The sequence below is a fragment of the Limulus polyphemus genome, unplaced genomic scaffold (genome assembly GCF_000517525.1).
Source record: "Limulus polyphemus unplaced genomic scaffold, Limulus_polyphemus-2.1.2 Scaffold362, whole genome shotgun sequence".
Taxonomy (NCBI): domain Eukaryota; kingdom Metazoa; phylum Arthropoda; class Merostomata; order Xiphosura; family Limulidae; genus Limulus; species Limulus polyphemus.
The window spans coordinates 294,556-312,931 of NW_013665972.1; the positions used below are offsets into that span (position 1 = coordinate 294,556).

At 32.2% G+C, this 18,376-nt stretch overlaps 1 protein-coding gene across 3 annotated transcripts in view; it reads left to right on the forward strand.

Annotated features, from left to right (window-relative positions):
* LOC106457699 (serine/threonine-protein kinase Sgk2-like) overlaps positions 1–18,376 on the forward strand; it is a 75,047-nt gene that overhangs the window by 22,391 nt on the left and 34,280 nt on the right. For all 3 annotated transcript variants that reach the window (XM_013917146.2, XM_022383702.1, XM_022383701.1), the window contains 5 exons: positions 2,024–2,107; positions 5,845–5,993; positions 11,004–11,127; positions 16,878–16,924; positions 17,710–17,815. In XM_013917146.2, the coding sequence (XP_013772600.1) occupies positions 2,024–2,107; positions 5,845–5,993; positions 11,004–11,127; positions 16,878–16,924; positions 17,710–17,815 (510 nt within the window). The remainder of the gene's footprint in view (positions 1–2,023; positions 2,108–5,844; positions 5,994–11,003; positions 11,128–16,877; positions 16,925–17,709; positions 17,816–18,376) is intronic.

The window sequence follows — 18,376 nt, forward strand, 5'->3', positions numbered from 1 at the left end:
CAGTTGAATTGCATGCTGGAGGACATTGTGCAGACTAGTATGTGGACTTTTCCCAATACTTTTATCTCACATTATTTGCATGATCTGGCAGTATCTTCCTCTCAGGGTTTTTGACTACCCCCATGGCTATCTTGACCACATCAGCTAGATTATAAGAAGGAGTGAGTATTTTTTATATTCCTCTTGTCTCTTTACATTACAGGGCCTCTAACCTCTTTTTTTTTTTTTTTTCACTGGATCTCACTCTGTGGCAAGTGTTGCCTAAGCAGGTGTGTTTTTATCAAACCAATTGTGCACTATCAAATGCAAATTCAATATATTTTATACAGGTTGCAACAGGCTCTGTCGAAATGAGGTGTTCCATAAAACCACCTGGAGGCTGACTGGGTGGTATTACTGTACTATGCTGGACCATCACTCATGGTTCACCTTATGCACTGTTTCTCAGTGCTCCCCATTGCACATTACCCCCCCCCCCCAACATTCTACTAGTGGAGCTCAGACATCCTTACCACACCCAGTTTCCAGTCACTGGGGTGGTGAACAGAGGCTTTTCCTCCAGAGTGTTAGAGCGAATTCCTCCTTTCTTGGAGAAGAGGGTGAAGTTGGGGATCCTGCTACCTGGGTCCCTGGATGTTTTTTTCCCAGATGTTGGTAGGAGTGGAACCAGACTATGTTGGAGCCTGCTCATAATACTGGTTCAGATATGATGCATGGCTGTCCAGTTGGATTGAACATGGCTTTTCTTTTTCATCAATATCAATATTGGTTCAGTACATTGTTCATGGAAGAGGGTCCACTGTCTCATTGTAATTCCAAACTCAGAGTGGTCCTATCCTGGGTCCTTGGTTGAGCACAGTTGTTCCACATCCTCTCCATAATTCTGGGAGCAAGTAGAATTTACCTTGCCCACATGGTTGGGGAGTGATGATGAGTGTTCATAATTCCAGACTGGATGACTTCTGTTTCCTCAGGTTGAGTAAGGCATACATGATCCCATCATTCCAAGCGTGAGTTGTTGCCTTCCGGACCTCTTCAGGTTGAGGAGAAGGTTTGTCCACTTCAGTGTTGCTCATTCTCTTGTGATTCTGGTTGTTTGGAACATATCACTCTATGACTACAGGTTAGGATCCACTCATATGTATTTATATACATACATACACATATATATAGTTTGTGGTCCAATTGCATATCCACCAACTTGGAATATAGGGACCATGGCCCTTTAATTCCAACCCAGAGTAGTGGAACCTATGCTATCTGGTTGGGGCCTGGCCTATAGTGATGATAAATCATATAAAATTCCACTCACAATACAGGAATTAAGATCCAGGTGAAGAGATACCTGTTCTGGATGTAGTAGGATTCCCCCACTAGGGTGCCAATCTTTTATTGACACACTCATTATCTATGCACTTTATTGGCTTTTGGCTTGTTTTTAGTCATAAGATGTTTTACAGCTTACTAAAATCTATCATTTGTAAAACATGTAGTTTTATAACTGCAACCCACCTCCAGCTCACCATGGATGTTTTACTAAACTGTGTAATGTTCTGTGGAATAAGGAACTATGTTTTGATAAACATGGATATATAAAGATGGTTCCAGAATGTTTCAGCACTTGTTATCAACATATGGAAAACAAAATAAAGCCAAAGTTTCTTTTAAAAAGGCCCATACATTTATTACTTTGCATTGTAAAGTACAGGGACTAATCCCATAATTATTTTGGAGTTGTTTGTTAGTTTTAATTTATAATATGAAAACTGTTAGTAATTTTTACAAATTTCACTTCATTTCAAAATATTGATTTCCAGAAGTATTTTGTTCGTACAAAAGAATATTTTTGAATTTGCATTATTATATAAATATTATTTTTTTCTTTTTTGATAAAAAAAAGGATACTTTCAGAAATCTGATATGTATGTGACAGACTTATCTGAGTGTGTAACAAAAGAGATGAAATGCTAATAATGTTTCTCTTTAATTCTTTTAACCTTGTGAAATTTAATGTGTTTTTCAGGTATACAAAGTACTAGTAACTGCAGGAGGAAAGACATGGTTTGTTTTTCGACGATACAATGAATTTTGTAAGCTACAAGAAAATGTGAGCACTAATTCTATGTAGTTATGTTATGAAGTTGATTATATTTATCCAAGAAATGAGTGAGACAAAAGGTACATAAAAACTGGGTGAAAGAATTAATCTTTGAAATTACTGCAAATAAGAACCTTAGGTGTTAAACTACTCAACTATTGTGTGGTACTTAAACATTTTGGAAGTCTCTAAACATCTTTTGTGTACAACTGTAACACTTCTAATTCTATGGTTATTCAAAATTTTGCAACACAATAATGTAAAATTAATTTCATTTATTTAAACAGAGAACATGTCAGTTATAACCCCTTCCAGATTGGAAGTGGGGTTATTAATATCTTTAGATTTTCCTTTTCCCTCTAATGGTGGAAATAATATTTAGTTTTGACTTTAAAAGATTTTGCAGTTTATGTACTTTTTCTATTGTATTTTACAATCTAAAATTTCAAAAATGTTATGGAGAGACACTGTTTTGAAAAACAAAAAAATATTTCCTTTCATTTTAGTATTTCAGTTTTGTTTATTATTAGTCAGAAAGTTTAGTTTTATACATTCAATCAGTTTCAGCTTGTTTGATATTCATTAACCCATTATTTTTCTGCTAATTTTAGAACTTACTATAAATCATAAAAATCACTGTGAAAACTGACAAATTTATTGATGACCTATAACCTGACTTGTCATGATAGCATTAGTTCATGTTATGTAACACTATTTTGCTAACAGTATTCATGGTCAAGATAAATTTATATGTGATAAATATAGTTTTTCCAGCAAATAAGTTCTTTTACTTATATACATTATTTGAATACAATGAAGTTAACAATATGATAGTCAATAAATAAGGATTTGAGAAATTTAAATATTTTGCAAACATAAAACATAATTGCATTATAAAAGCAAACATTAATTTGAAATCCTTTTTTGAGCATTTTTTAACTGCCATAATTTTTTGTGATTCAAGGTATTATTGTGCTTAAAATTAAAATTGAAAGAAACCTAACCTTTTCTCAGTTTTGAAACTGAAGTTCTGGAGGTATTCCATAAATTTTGATAATAATTAAGCAGAAAACATCTAAGAATCGAATATGAAAGAATAGTTAAAATATGTTGATGTTTCTCTGATAACATTGGGACCAAGTTAACGCACGAGAAATTTTGATGTATTTTATTTATTCTTTTATAACCTATGAAATTTTACATTAGAAGGTTTATGTTTTGGGTTCACTTATAGAGTTGGCTAACAACTTTGATGTTTTATTAAGTGAAAGATAACTTTTATAATAAAAAATAATCTGTAAAAGACCTTAAAATAAATAAGCAGATATTTTTAGCAGCAATTTCACTTTTCTAAACTTTCAGCATTAAAATGGGGAGTAGTCGGATATTACAACATATTTTGAAACTACGACATAACAGAATATAAAACTTCTGTAAAATCAACAGCAGAAATGTATTGATTGTTTGTTATACTAAGAGAAGTCTCCCTGTAGATGACCTCTAAGCCTGTTGATTTTTGTTTTGTAACATTAATACATACCACATTTGAACTATTTTTGATAAAAGCTTTAGATTACTAAGTCTAACAAGCGTGTTTTCTTTTAGTTATGTTCTTAAAAGCATTATCACAAAACAGTAAAAATTTATTGTTTTAGTATGCTCATGTGATGCTAGCTGTTACAGAGAGCAGTATAATTTATATAAAATATTGATTATAATATTGTACTAATTATACCTATACTTAAAATAATTTTTACTAATAAAATATTTGTAACTATGTTTTAAGTTTGAGTAATTTTCAACTGAAATTCAGCTCAAATGGCTGGAATAATTTACAGATTTTAACATATTTAGCAGAAAACATAACTTAATTTTTGTTTATAATGTAGAAGCTGAATCTCCATATGAGAATGACTGACCAATCACAGTCGTAGAATTAACTAGGTTTTCCATGCAAGCTATTTTAACTTATTCATCTATCTGTTTATGTAAACCTTAAAGAATGTTATGTATAATGTCAGTATTGTGACATACAAGTACCTAACTAATCACTAGAAGCATGCATACATGTGTATACTAATGGTTTCATATTTGACTTTTGTATAATAGTTAATAGATTAAAAAGATAACACTGCAAAAGATAAACTTTCATATGGATCATTCACTTTGAGTAGGTGGTTTTGTATACATTCACTTGAACTCTTATCTCAGTGAACATATATATAGGTTATGATTTGTCAGCAATACATCATTGCCATTGAATTGTTTAACATTCTTCGAAAGTTGTCTTATTTTGCCTTATAATTGTTTATCTTTATTGTTACATAGATATTTTGTAAGATTAGATATCATGTATAAACAAAATTTGAAACAAGTTGTATATATGTATACAGTAGGATGAATATTTAAACTTGTGTGTTAATTGATAATGTTCAAGTGTGGTAAACTTATTAGAAGAATATTTGGGTTTGGAGACCAAGTTTCTCCGTGCTATTTCAACAGGAATAAAAAAACTGTTTAAAGAATTCAGTTATATATTTATCAAGAACATGTAGATTATGTAGAGTTTTTTTTTAAGCTTTTTCTATAACATCATAATTTAAACTGAATTTCACCTGAACTTTAAAAATAGTACTTGGTTAACAGTAAGCCTGTCAACAAATTTTATTTCATTAAATGAAATAGTTTTTGCTAGAATGTTGTCACACATAAACTGTGGGTAAATAAATGCTTTTTTCAACTCTGTGTAGGAATGGTGGTGATGATAATGTTTGTAATGATAAAGAGGCAAAGGTCAATGCAATAAAGAAGTTAAACTTTTCTTTAATTTTTGTTATATGCTTAATTTATGCTAGCATAAAATCTCTTGTAATTTCTGTTCAGAATACCTTTTACAAGATTCCAAACTAGCTTAATTTGTGAAAATTGTGTATGTTGATAAAATTTATACTCTATGAAAGTTGTTTAAGTAAATCCTCTGTTCTGCACTTTGCTTAAACATCATGTTTAAAGTGTGTGACATATAAAATGCTCATGATTAATTAATAATGATGAACTTAAGCATATGTACATAAATGCATTTATGACATAAATTTTATGTAAGTCTTTTTCCTTACAAATTTTACATACATTTATGTAATGGCATTAAATAAAAAACAAAACACTCATGTGGTATACAGTAAAGAACAAATGTGCAATTGTAGTTGTAACTTTTCCATACAAGAATCATTTTGATAATGAAATTATACACCATGTTTTCTGTAATTGCCAGTCTTACAGCATATTCAAATTTTGTTTCATGCTTTCTTGACACCTGAAGCTGGAATTTTTCATTACTTTTTATCAGTGAGTCAGTAAATCAAATATTTGAGAGTACTTTATGTAGTTTTCAAATAAGTATAAATGGTTAATATTTCATTAAGTCTTCATTAAGTAAGTAAAGTGCTTATGTTAAAATATGTATATATATTCTTCCATTAGGGTTAGGATCTTCTTCAAGTACACTTTTGTAGTGTAGGTTTCATAACATTTGGTTGAACTAAGTAATTCTACTTCATATTGTGAAATGTAATTGAAAACTGATTACAACATATGTGTGGAAGTTATGTACAAAATTTGCTTTTACTAATATATACATGACTCCTTATAAATTGTGTATTTCGTTTCTTTATATTCTATGTTAAATATACATTTATAATGAGTAAGACTACCCATGTCATTGACATAATGTATATGATTTTTTTCAGCTGAAAAAAGATTTTCCAGGGCTACACATCAAACTGCCGGGCAAAAAGTTCTTTGGGAACAATTTTAGTTCTGATCTTATCAGCAAACGAAGACAAGGATTAGATGAATTTGTTCAAAAACTTTTCAGTGATCAGCAATTGATTAGCAAGTAATTATAAAATCACTAGTCTTCATACCTTGATGTTTCTGGGCATGCTTATATTTTAAATATTTTTGATCATGCTTACATGTTTATGGAAGAAAGAGGAAATATTCATGAACAGTATAGCCTTTGTAAATTTTAAACATCTTTTAATAGTTACTTCAAGCATTTAGTATAGAATGCATTATCTATTTATAAAAATGTCTTGTTATCACTTATGTTTTCCATTTAGGTGAAAAAGTACACTGTTATTTCAACATTTATAGATCATACAATTAGTATATTATCATTAATGTGGTACAAAAATTATCTTCATTGTAAAAACTTTTTTAATTAAGAACTCTAAAATACAGCCTTCAGAAATGCTAATCACTTCTATACAGAATGGATAGCTGATACTTCGCATCACTGCTGAAATGCTTTAGCATATGCACCATGTGTTTGAATGAAACTCCTATCACATGTAATAATATTTATTACTACAACTGTGTGTGATGCAATAAGCATTAGAGTATACTCCCTCTAGTAATAGGAGGGCAACATGTTATCCATTTCAGTACTTTGCGTGGACCCAAAGCTCATTCTTTTCTCAGCACTGCAGTGTTCAGTTGTGTTTTTTTTTTCTTGAAAATATGGAATGCTTGCACTTATTATTTTCAACTATTAGATAATATTTTAAGATAAGAAAATGCAGATAATATTCTTATCTGCATTTTCTTGATTCCAAGAAAGAATGATACACATTTAAAAATTGATTTAATTTACAGCTTCTGATAGAATTGTCTTTTCTTATATTAATTTGATTTCTTCTCTTAATCAGTACATGAGATTTTGGTACATGTGTTCCAGAGTCTGTGATGTGGTTTCTTTGATAAGTATATTCCTCATCATCATTAACCTAATGTCCTGGTTTCAACAGAAACTGATAATTTATCTCAATTTTGTCAATACGATAATTACCCAGGCTTAAGTACCATGAAAATATCAGATCTATTAAAAAAAAACCCAACAAAAACTTAGAAATAATAAGAATATACTTTCATTAATTCAATCTTAATCTTGGAATCAAGATCATGGCTTCTTGATTTTGTAACTTCTGCTAAATCTGCCTTGACTTTGAACTACTTTGTCTAGCTCCTCCCTCAAGTTGCCTTTACTTTTAGTTTTTCTATCACCCTCTTCCTCCCTTACCTAATTGTTGCATTATTGCAGATCCTTTCTGCCTCTGCTTCATGTTAACTTTAAGTTGCCATGCCCTTCCTAATCTTAAAACTCCTCCTCCTCTTTGGCTATGGTTGGAATTATTCCTCTTTCCTAGTGTTGCTATGCCTTGAATATCTTTTTCCCAGTTTGGATATTTTCTTCTTCTTCAAATTTAACTTTTATTTACTCTCAGTCTGTTCATCTTTGACTTTTGTTACTCACCTTCTTAGCTTGCTGTTCTCTTGACCCTTCTAAGGTTGCATTACAACACCAACAGCTTTATTGGAGAAGACTGAACTAATCTCTGTTTCATGCTTTTGTCATTGTCTTTTCTAGCTGTTGCTCAGTTCACTTGCTTTCTGTTTCTGGAACTTGCATCATGGGATGAGTTATTTTCTGGAGTTAGACTCCTTCAGTTTTATTGCAGGGATTTCCATTTGCCACCCATCCTTCATGATACTTTTTTTTTAGGGAGTTCCTCATCCTGTGGCTCTCTCCTGGTGTCTGAAGAGGCCAGCCATCATGGGACTTGTTTCTGAAATCACCCCTCAGCTTTGGTCCTGTGAAAGTTTGGCTCTTACTCTTTCTCCACTTGTGGACTCACTTTTCAAAAATCTTTGAGGTCACACAGGATCTTTCTTTACCTTTCAGGGCTCGCACTTATCTGTTTTCCGAGGGCTTCCACTTGGAGAATTCACTCAGCTGGGCAGACTCCTAAGTCAGTGTCTGAGTCATATGGGAGTCTTTCTCACTTTGTTCTTTGGGTTAGCTGAACCTTCTTTAAATTTACTTTTCTTCTTGCACATGGAGATCCTGTTTTGATATGGCCACTGTTGTTTATTACATCAGGTACTTGATCCCAAAACTTCTGCTTTCTTTTCCTTGGCCATTCTTGTTTTCACTTCCTAGTTCTTACAGATCCATTCTGAGCTTCATCCAGTTTCACTGCTGGACTAGAACCTTTGTTTAGTTCTCAGGGCTCTTACATGTTCTCTGTTCAAACCTTTGGCCTCTTGTTCCCATGTGCCATCTTTCTTTTTAAATGTAATTTATTAACCTTACTTGAGGGATACATCACTCTTTTATATTTCTTTGGGTCCCTCCTACACTATTTACCACAGAAATAGGTTGATTTTATTTCCAGACTGTTCTTTCCTTTCCAAGACTTGTGCTGCTTGGGAGGGAAAGTGTATGTTTCATTCAATCACCTTTTCTTCTTTGCACAATCATTCAGACCTTGATTGTATCCTTTGTCATGTTTGGCTGTCTCCTGCATCTCTTGCTTCTGGCCATCAATGTCCTTTGGATGAGATATTACGAGCAGGGATGTTGATATTCCTAACATCTTTGTTTAACATTACTTACACCACATTGCAGTTTCTTCTGATTGGGTTTTGACTACCCCATCATCATTCACAAATCTTCTCAGAGGTTCTAAAGAAGTGAGTTGCTAATTATTTCTTTTTTGTCTTGCAGTTTTCACAAGAAAAAGAAGACAATATATATATATATATATATATATATATATATACTGGAGACAGTTGAACCCACCTCTTGGCTGGTATTGCCTCAAATGGAATTCTTCTTCTTTCCTTTAATGTTCATCTAGTGTGGGATAACAGAAAGTGTTAAACTTATCTGCTTCTGCTCAGTGCTCACCGTTGGGATGAAGTTTTTCTACAAGGCTGCTTTGACAGTTTATGTATTTTACATTTCCAACCACACAGTTATTTCCAAACAAAGAGCAGCACTGGGAGTGATTCACTGTCCTCACATATGGTCAGCTCCTACTTTCTCTATTTACAGTAACCCATTGAGCGTGGGACCTTTTGCAGATGACAGATTATGCAAAGTTTCTGAATATGTCAGTATGGAGAGTTCCACTTTGAGTTGGTGTAACTCCACTGGTGTGAGACCAAGTGGATGCACCCCATCCTTAGAGGTATAGTAAGGGTGTTTACCTTTAAGTGTATTACAAGTCAATCCCCTACATTCTTACTGGATCATTCCTGATTATTGTGACCAGCCAGATGGGTCTTGTGTTCCTACTAGGATGCATGTCTGGGATGATTCATCCTTGAACTTGCTTATACTTGAAATTATATCACCCTAACTTAGCCACAATACACATACATGGTCTGCTGACCCCCTGAGATGTCTTTTCATTCTACTCACTTTTGCAACATTTTGCAACACACAGGAGGTTCTTTTCACAAAACCTTTCTGCACCACCACGTGTATTGGGTAAAGAATATTCCTTGTGTGACATAAACTTATGCAGTACTCATTATTATGTGTAGAAGTATGGGTCTTGTTCATAGGCTTGATGCATTGTTAAAAATTTTCAGCAGTGGTACAAGGTATTAGCTATCTGTTCTGTGGAGAAATGTGTGCTATTTGAAATAAATTTTCAGGTAAGGAAAATGTTAACATTAAAATCACAAATCATGAGCTTAAACTTGCCTATCAGCATTGGCTAATTATTAATTTCACACATGTTTATTGACTTCTAAGCAGCTCTATTCCTAGAAATGTTTTTAAAGATTAGAAGTTTTTCTCAGACAGCACAACTTGAAATATTGTCACTTTAGAAATAATTTAGATTTTCACTTTCCAAATTTTTTTTACTAAATCATCCATATAATTATTTTCTTTGAAATTTTAAAGTTAAAGCTTAAGAATTTTCAATGTTTTGATTTTTAGTTTATAACTACTTTGAGTTGAATATTAAGCTGTGCAGTAAAAGATCTCTGTGACTACATGTAAATGGATATTTTTAGCCAAGTGTTTTATTCGTGTTTGTTACTTTTAGTTATTATTTCTTGCATCATAAGATTATTTGATCACACTTTTTTTATTTAATCTCTTTCTCTTTGAATGAAATGTTTCTAAAATTCACAAGTAAAGTTGAGTTGATCTGTCAAAAGCTGATTAAAGAACTAACTGAACTGGCTGGTGGAGTGGTGGTTGGCTATGACAGAGAAGCATCTTACAAAATATTTTCTAATTTTTTAGTTTTTCTTTATTTTTTAAACAAATTAAATTTATTTTAGTAAATGTTTTTTACCATTATATCACAGTAATTTTTAAACTATAAAAAGATAATAATTTTCTTCATTTGTTAACTGATATTTCTTTACAATAATTATAAAAACATAAGTTTGTATAGAACAATGTACCCTTTAATTTACATAAAAAATACTTTAAAAGAATAGCAGGAAAGGTAAAATTATTATTTTCTAATATTAACATATGTATTTGTAGAACTTTCTCTAAGGTGTTTTTTAAACTATAAATGAACTTGCATTTGTGAAATACACACATATACTTAAATACTTATAAAATACTTTATGAATAAAGAATATTAATTTTATAAAACAAATTTCAATAAAAAAAGAGACTTAGATACTTTGAAGAAAAATTTTCTATTTGGATTAGGTTAACTGGTAGAATGAAATATGTTTGAATACATTAAAGGAAGGGGTGTACATTTAATTGTCACTGAATGTAAAAATGTTATTAGTGCTATAAATAATTTCTTGTAATTAATATAAATGGTTTTATTTTAAAGATATTAGTTATAGCATAATTGACCAAAGATATTTTTAAACACATAAACTTTTCTAGTGCTTTTCCATATTAAGCTATAACTATAATTTTAATATATGCTTGATTATAAAGAGCACAAATTGGTATGATTTTTCAAACTAGGATTTATGAAATATATTTAAACATCAAATGTAAAACATATTTTGTTGATTACCAAGCTATTCAGTGTTGTAACATCATTGCTGTTGAATGCAAATCATTTAGTCCTGAAGTGAGGGAATTCCTGAACCTGAGTAGAAATGTGGATAATAATGAGGTTGAAGATGACCAACTGGATGAAGCACCGGATACTCCAACAACCCCAGAGAGTCCAGTATTACCTGATTTTGTAAGTGTTTTTCACTTAAGGCATTTACATGTAAGATTGTTGTTAAGGCCAGATGTATTTTAGTGTGCATGGCCAGTTAAAAAAAATATTGTTGCTGTTATAAACATGCTTCAGTTATTTTATTCACTTTATACATTAAATTTTTGTGCTTGGCAAAAATTAACTTTATTTTTTTTAACAGCAGATACCTAACGTATTTTGACTATTTTAAAAAGCTTTCCAATGATAAAATTAACATTAGATATTTCAGTTCTTAAGTTTGAGAAATGTTTGCAGTTTATGTTCCAAACTCGTTACATTTCTTCCTGAAATATTTGCAGGAAAAGTTTTTTTCTTTTTATGATTTATAGAGCTATCTTTTGAATCTGCTTGTCATGGAATTTTTTATGCAAGGAATGTTACTTTTTTTGTATCCTTAGTGTTCTTTAATGCTTTGTCATAATGGAACAGATATGAATTTCACCTTTCTATAACTACAGTGTAGAATATATATTTAGTTAGGTATATCCCTCTACTTTTTCATGTAAATGTCTGTAAGTGACCTGGTTGTCAACTGAGTGTTTAATAAGCATAAACATTTACTAATCTTTTTATACTCAAGTAAAGTTTGAATATACCAATGGGAAGAAATTCATATCATTTTGGCCCTATGTCTGTACACCCTTGAGGAGGGGCATGCTTATCTCAGTGTATGATACAGAGTATGAGTTAATGGTTTTCTTCACTTTAAATGTTATTTGTAATTGTTAGTGACATATGTATAATGGGATTCTGGTATACTACATTTAAATGTTTGTGTCTGAATTTCATATAATAAAACATATTTCTCTTTGTCTGATGTAGACATTAGAAAAAAACCTAACTTTTTTTTCCCAGGTGGTATTTAAAGTCACTGCCAATGAGGAGGTGGAATACTAAATGACACATAGTCCTTTTACTGGAATAAAGATTGTTTATTTCTTCACTTGTGTTTGTTTCATTCCTTTACTGTAGAATTTATTCTTTGCATAAAAGTCCTAAAATATGTATTTTGTAGATATGTTTAAGCTTATCTGCTGGATACCAGTGTGCATGAATACTTATTTTTCTCAGGAGAGACATGTCGTTTAGCATTAATTTTCACTCTTGTTACCTGTATTTCATGTTTCTTACTAGTATAATCCTGATTGTATATTTTGTCTAATTTGAGCTGTTCATTGTTTTTGGCTTGCAGTCAGTCTTGTTCAGAGTGCTTGTATTCCTTTTTTTTAATTTCCTTATCTGCTATGTCTTTGGTGACTTGCATCATATCTCTTCTGCTTTTTATTTTCAGTTTGATATTCCAGAAAACTTTGTCTAGTTCATTGTTTTTTGGTCTCTTGTTTATCTTAATCTGTATGGTATTCTTAATTTGGATATGGCCTTCTTCATGTAGTTTCTTTTTTTTCCCATCATTTGGCATTGTTCGATTCAACTGCATTTTATTTGCTTTTAGTTAGTTTTGATAATTTATGAATACACATCAATACATACCTTACTCTGATGTAGTATTTATTCTTACCTACAAAATATAATTTTAAGTTGTGATTTGGAATATCCCAAATCTGGTTGAAATTGTGTAAAAACTCAGCCCAAGGTGTTACTTTTTATAGTTTGACTTGCCAAGGAATTTATTGTTTCATGGGATGGTTGCATTGTGTTCTACCTGACCTTATGTGGGTGGGATATCTTGCAACTGTCACATAGAAATATTTTTTACATTCTGGTGCCTGATATTAGGCAAATTGTGAATATAGTTTTGGAATTCTCACATCAGATTGGCTCTAACACCTGAGGAAAATAATTCACTTTCCTGAGAGAGCCAAGGCTTGCCTTGGAAAACCTGTCTTTGTTTAACTGTATTTCTACATGCTGATATTGTGTACTTCAATTTAACCCTTTTTCATAAATTTATATTTCTTTCCTTTATTTTGCAATAGACTTTCTGAGCTGATGATCACTTGTACTTTTCTTACTCTTGTGCAACAAAATAAAGTGTCTTATTTTACTTTTATCTTCTATTCTACCTGTCCTTCTGCATATTAGATTCATGAAACTCTTGTTTTTGTTAGTGTGAGATAGGTTTATCCCTGAATTGCCTGAATATTTAGTATATTTCTTGTTGGTAATTGCTTTTATTTGACATTTCTTTAGCAATGAAGTTGTCATGAAAGCTCTCCTGATAGGGTAGGTTAATTTTTAGAATGTTTGAAAGACCACTGACTGTACTGGGTGTCTGAGGTTTATGTTGTTTATGTAGGCATAAGCCAATCAGCAGCATCTGATTTCTCCACAGAGAGTATGCCAATATCAATTACATGCATGGATTGTTACTGAAAGTTTGTGTCAAAAGAAAAAAAAAGATGACTATATATTGTATTGATAGACATAATTGGATTAATTATTATCAATAAATTATGAATGGGTGTTGATGGTTGGGAAAGATGACATGTATCTTTTTTGGCACATTGCTGTATTTTTGATTGTATTATTTGTCACAGGAGGTAACCATTAATTACGCTAGGTGTATACAATAAAGTGGTATTATTTTATATTGCCTTTAATCATTGACTTACAGATATAGTGCCATTTTAAGTCTGCAGTCAAATAAAACTTAGATATTGTTGCTCATAATGGTATTCATTATTTTACATTTGATTAGAAAGACTTTGGAAATTGGTTAGGCATAAAATCTTTTGAAAAACCTGAGTCAGATTTTGGTAAGAGCCAAAAAAATTTCACGTAGTTTGGAATCAGAATGACTTCAGAGTATGTGCAAGTCATCAAGAGATTTTGACATTGCTCAATGCGTACAGATGCAGGAAAAGTATTGCATACGCACATGGGCACGAAAATCCCAAAAACTTTAAAGTGCAAGTTAAATAAATAATAATTAGAAAGGGAAAGGCATTGAAATTAGAAAATGATTTGATATTATTGTGAGTGAAGACAATTTATTTTATTGATTCAATGTGGATAATAAATTTTTTTCATAGATTCTGAAGAAGAAAACTTTTAGATAAAAACAACCACAATCATTATTATTTAATGCTTCAAATTATGTGTGTATAGACACATGTACATGCACACACATGCATGTAATGGAAATAATTAACCTTTAAATGTATAATATTTCATTTATCAGATGGTGTTTTCACATTGTGAATGTGATTGATACAGAAATGAAAGTCTCCATATTTTCAAAAACTTCTTCTTATTGGCTCCTTGAGGGATAGGTGGCTCCTCCCTCTTTCTGGGAGTCTGGCTTTACTCCTGGTTGTCTATTTCTTCATCACATTAATAAACTACTTATATGAATTGCATTATCTAGTTCATTTGGAATGGAATTTGTTTTGTCTCCATTTAATGTTTATGGTTTGATGTCTCATTGTACATTTCTGATACAATAGCTTACTTCCTCTCACAGAATAGCTTTTCCCAACTTGTACAGCTCTCTGTATGTGCAAAGGTTTGCTCACTACTAGTCTTGATACTTCCACCTACCCTTACATGTTTTTATGTGAGGCAGCTGTGTGATGGCATGCAAGTGAGCATATGACAACCCTCCACCAATAGGAGCACAACACAACTCTTAGCATAACTGACTCCCTCTATGCAGCTTAGCCCAACTTCACTTCTCAATTGGTACTTGTGGTGTTCAGACGTATTTTTTGCTTGTTCTTTCCTTTATGAAATTTTCATTCTCTTATTTTTTTAGGATAACTTAGTTTTTTCTTTATGTTTGCAACACTTTGGAAGTTTTAGTTAGTACATGTTAGCATTATGTGTCTTTTGTTATAATACATGATTCTTTGGAGATCTCTCTTTGGACTTTTTTACTTACACTTTTCATTGACATGGATTCTGAGTTTCGTGTTAAAGCTACTATCACTACTATTCCTCTTACAGTTAAACTTAGTAAAGAAAAACATGACTACCATGGCGTCAGGTCCATAGTTGTTGGCTGGAGATCTTACAGCCTTAGTTCAATGGGGTGTTCTGCAATACTGCTTGTAGGTTTTTCCTCGCAGTGTTTTGCATCATAAATACATTCGCCCTTGACCGTACACTCATGGACTAACATGAGTAAAGCAGAATGGGATTGCTGACCATCCCTGCTGCTCCTTCTTTTGACTGAATCTTTTGCTTTTCAAAATAGGGTTTTGTGGTCACCTGTTGCACTGTTTCTGGTACTGTGTTATTCTGGGCTCTCCAACCCATTTTTTCTCCCTTTCTTCCAATGGAGTACAGGAGTACTTACCACTTATCAGTTCCTAGTTGCTGGGGTGGTGGACCATGGAGGCTTCCTCCTAAGTGTGCTCAATTCAAAAGCTGGACCAGCCACATAAGTTCTCACATGTGAGTGGCCCTGGTACCTTCTTTCTACTGTGGAATAGACAAATCATTCCTAATGCCACCTGATTTTGGACTGGAGTTGAACTGCTACATTACTATCCACTTTCCTATCATTGCTTGAATGTCGGTTCACGGTGAGTGCTGATGTTGGTTGTGTTGGACATGTATACATGATGTTGTGGGTCCTTGGAATGGAAGACCTTCTTCCCCTCCAGTTCCTGTGTCCGAGGTGAATGATAGAGGACCCTCTTCCTACTGTCTGTTGGAGATTTCTATCACGGCTCTAGTGGTGTTGGTTGAGGTTAATCTTCCCCTTATGGTCTGCTGTGCCTTAACCACTCTACACCAGGGGTCCCTTCTAGGTTTCTGCCCTTATTGCAACACATCATTTTCACAGGCGAAGAGTATACGTGGTTTCAGAAGTGGTGAGGTTTCTCACCTCACGGATGTGTCTTACATACTCTTTATTCACACACCCCATGGGCTTTCTGGAAGGAGCTCATTTAGGTACTGTTACATCAGTCCCTCCACCAGGGCAGTGTGGGATTCTAACTGTTTTGTGAGCAGAAGTAAGATATCATATTAGAAGTTAACATTTATCTACACTAAAAGTGTATTTCTGATAGATTCTTACCTCCTCTCACACTTCCCACCTTTCCTTTTCATTTCCAGTGTCTTTTCCTTTTCTGTTGCTCAATATTGAAGTAAAGTTGGACTAAGTTGCTTAGAGGGAGTCAGCTGTGCTAGGAGTTGTGTCATGCTCCTCTTGGTGGTGGGTTTTCACATGCTCATTTGCATGCTATCATGCATCTGCCTCATAAGTTTGCATGTAAGGGTAGGTGGGAGTATCAAAGCTAGTGGCAAGCAAAAAGTTGCACGTATAGAGGGCAATACAAGTCGGAAAAAGCTATTCTGTGAGAAGAGATTAGGATCTATCAGAAATGCATTTTCAGTGTAGGAAAATGTTTACTTCTGTGATTGTTGTTTGGAAAAGTTTATTTTTTACATATGGCTTCTTAGGACTGGCTCAGGATTACTGTTTGGGATGCACAATATGAAAGTGTGGTACATAAGCTTCCTTACAGCTAGAATGGGTACATTAAAACATTTCATTAAAGAGCAGAAGACTGTATTTGTTAATACATAAACATATTGATTACAGCAAAACTGTTGAAGACAGGTTTACTTATTGTGTGTGTGTGTGTTTTATATATATATATACAAGTAGAAAATTACAAATTATTTTTGAGATGATTATTTTTATATATTCAGTAAAAGTTACAAAACTCCATCTTTTTTATAAGTGATTAATTTTTCAGTGAGAAATATTGCCTTTCTTTCACCTTGTTTGTTTTTTGACTTGTACTGTTGTTTAGGAAAAGATTGATAAGCCAGTCGACTTGGGGCCTACTGAAAAAAACAAGTGAGTTTAGCTGTATGTTTTATATTGGTTAGAATTCAAATGATGGAAAGATTACAATATCGTTTAATATTTCTAAGCTTTGTGTACTTTCAAGTAAATATGGGTAGATGTTAAACAAAATTTTTCATTGAGAGAGCATTAAAATATTATATTTTCCTTCATTGCTTGAACTGCTACTATGTTTTGATAAATGTGAAATCATACTCACATTTCTCTTCAAGCATCTCTTGCAGCTATAAAACATCCAAGATTTGTGTTTTTCTTGGCCAGTTTTTGTAATGAACTAGCAATTTGAAGATTTTTTCCCTTATAAATTAAAGGTGTTGTTTCAAATATCATAATTGATCCCTTGCTTTGTTTTTTAAAGAAGTTGCTGAACAAATTCTGTATCTCATTTCATATTATATATGATTTCTGTTATACATTGCTCAAGAATACTATTAAATTTTTTATATACATAAATTCATTTACAACAGTTAACCATAAATTTTCCATTTACATATTGAATGTATTGTTTTTGCCTTTGGTGATAAACTAAGAATTACTTGTGAAAAAGAAAGTAGCAGAGAATGACAGCTTTCTGAAGTTACGTCTCAAATTTTATAACAATGCTTTATACTGCTAATTTAGATTTATTGTACTTAACACATTTGTTTTATTTTTAAAATATTGTATTTTCAGTAAAATAAATTTAACTGTGTTAGAAGAAATACCAATTTTTTACCCTTTAAAGTTTTTGAGTTTCAACTTTAGACCACATTTGTGGAGATTTTTATTTTTTTTAGTGTGAAACCAAGTGATTTTGAGTTCTTGAAAGTGATTGGAAAAGGAAGTTTTGGGAAAGTTCTACTAGCTAAACATAAGACTGAAGGAAATGTATATGCTGTGAAAGTAAGGGACTTATTTTTTTTTCTGAAAACATAATTAAATTTAAATAAATGTGTGACTCCCTAGTGTTGGTTTCCTTATACATTTGTTTCTTTCTCTCTTTTCCATCAGCTGTTTCAATAGATGAAACTAATTAATTCATCTGGAAATGTCTTCTTTCCACTTTCCTTTTACATTTGTGTTTAATGGTATTTTATTTTAGGCCAGGTGATTACTGGAGAAAAAACAGTACTTTTTTGTATGAATTTAATACTCCATATTGCAGTATGCTATTTGAAAGATATCCAGATTGTTTTATACATATGTATAGCTTTGATATTTCTATATGTGTCAGCTCTCATTGATGAAATAGTGATATTAATGTTATAAATAACTCATAAACATATTTAAGGGCGTTTATATATATATATACACCTGGAAAAAAGTTAAGCACCCCCAAATATTTTTCAGGACTGCTTATTGAAAATAAGGTTTAATTTTCATGATGTTGAGCAATGTTCATAATTTCAAACATAATTAAAAGGATGTGAGCGTTCAGGTGTGACATTTAAATCAGGCGCGTTT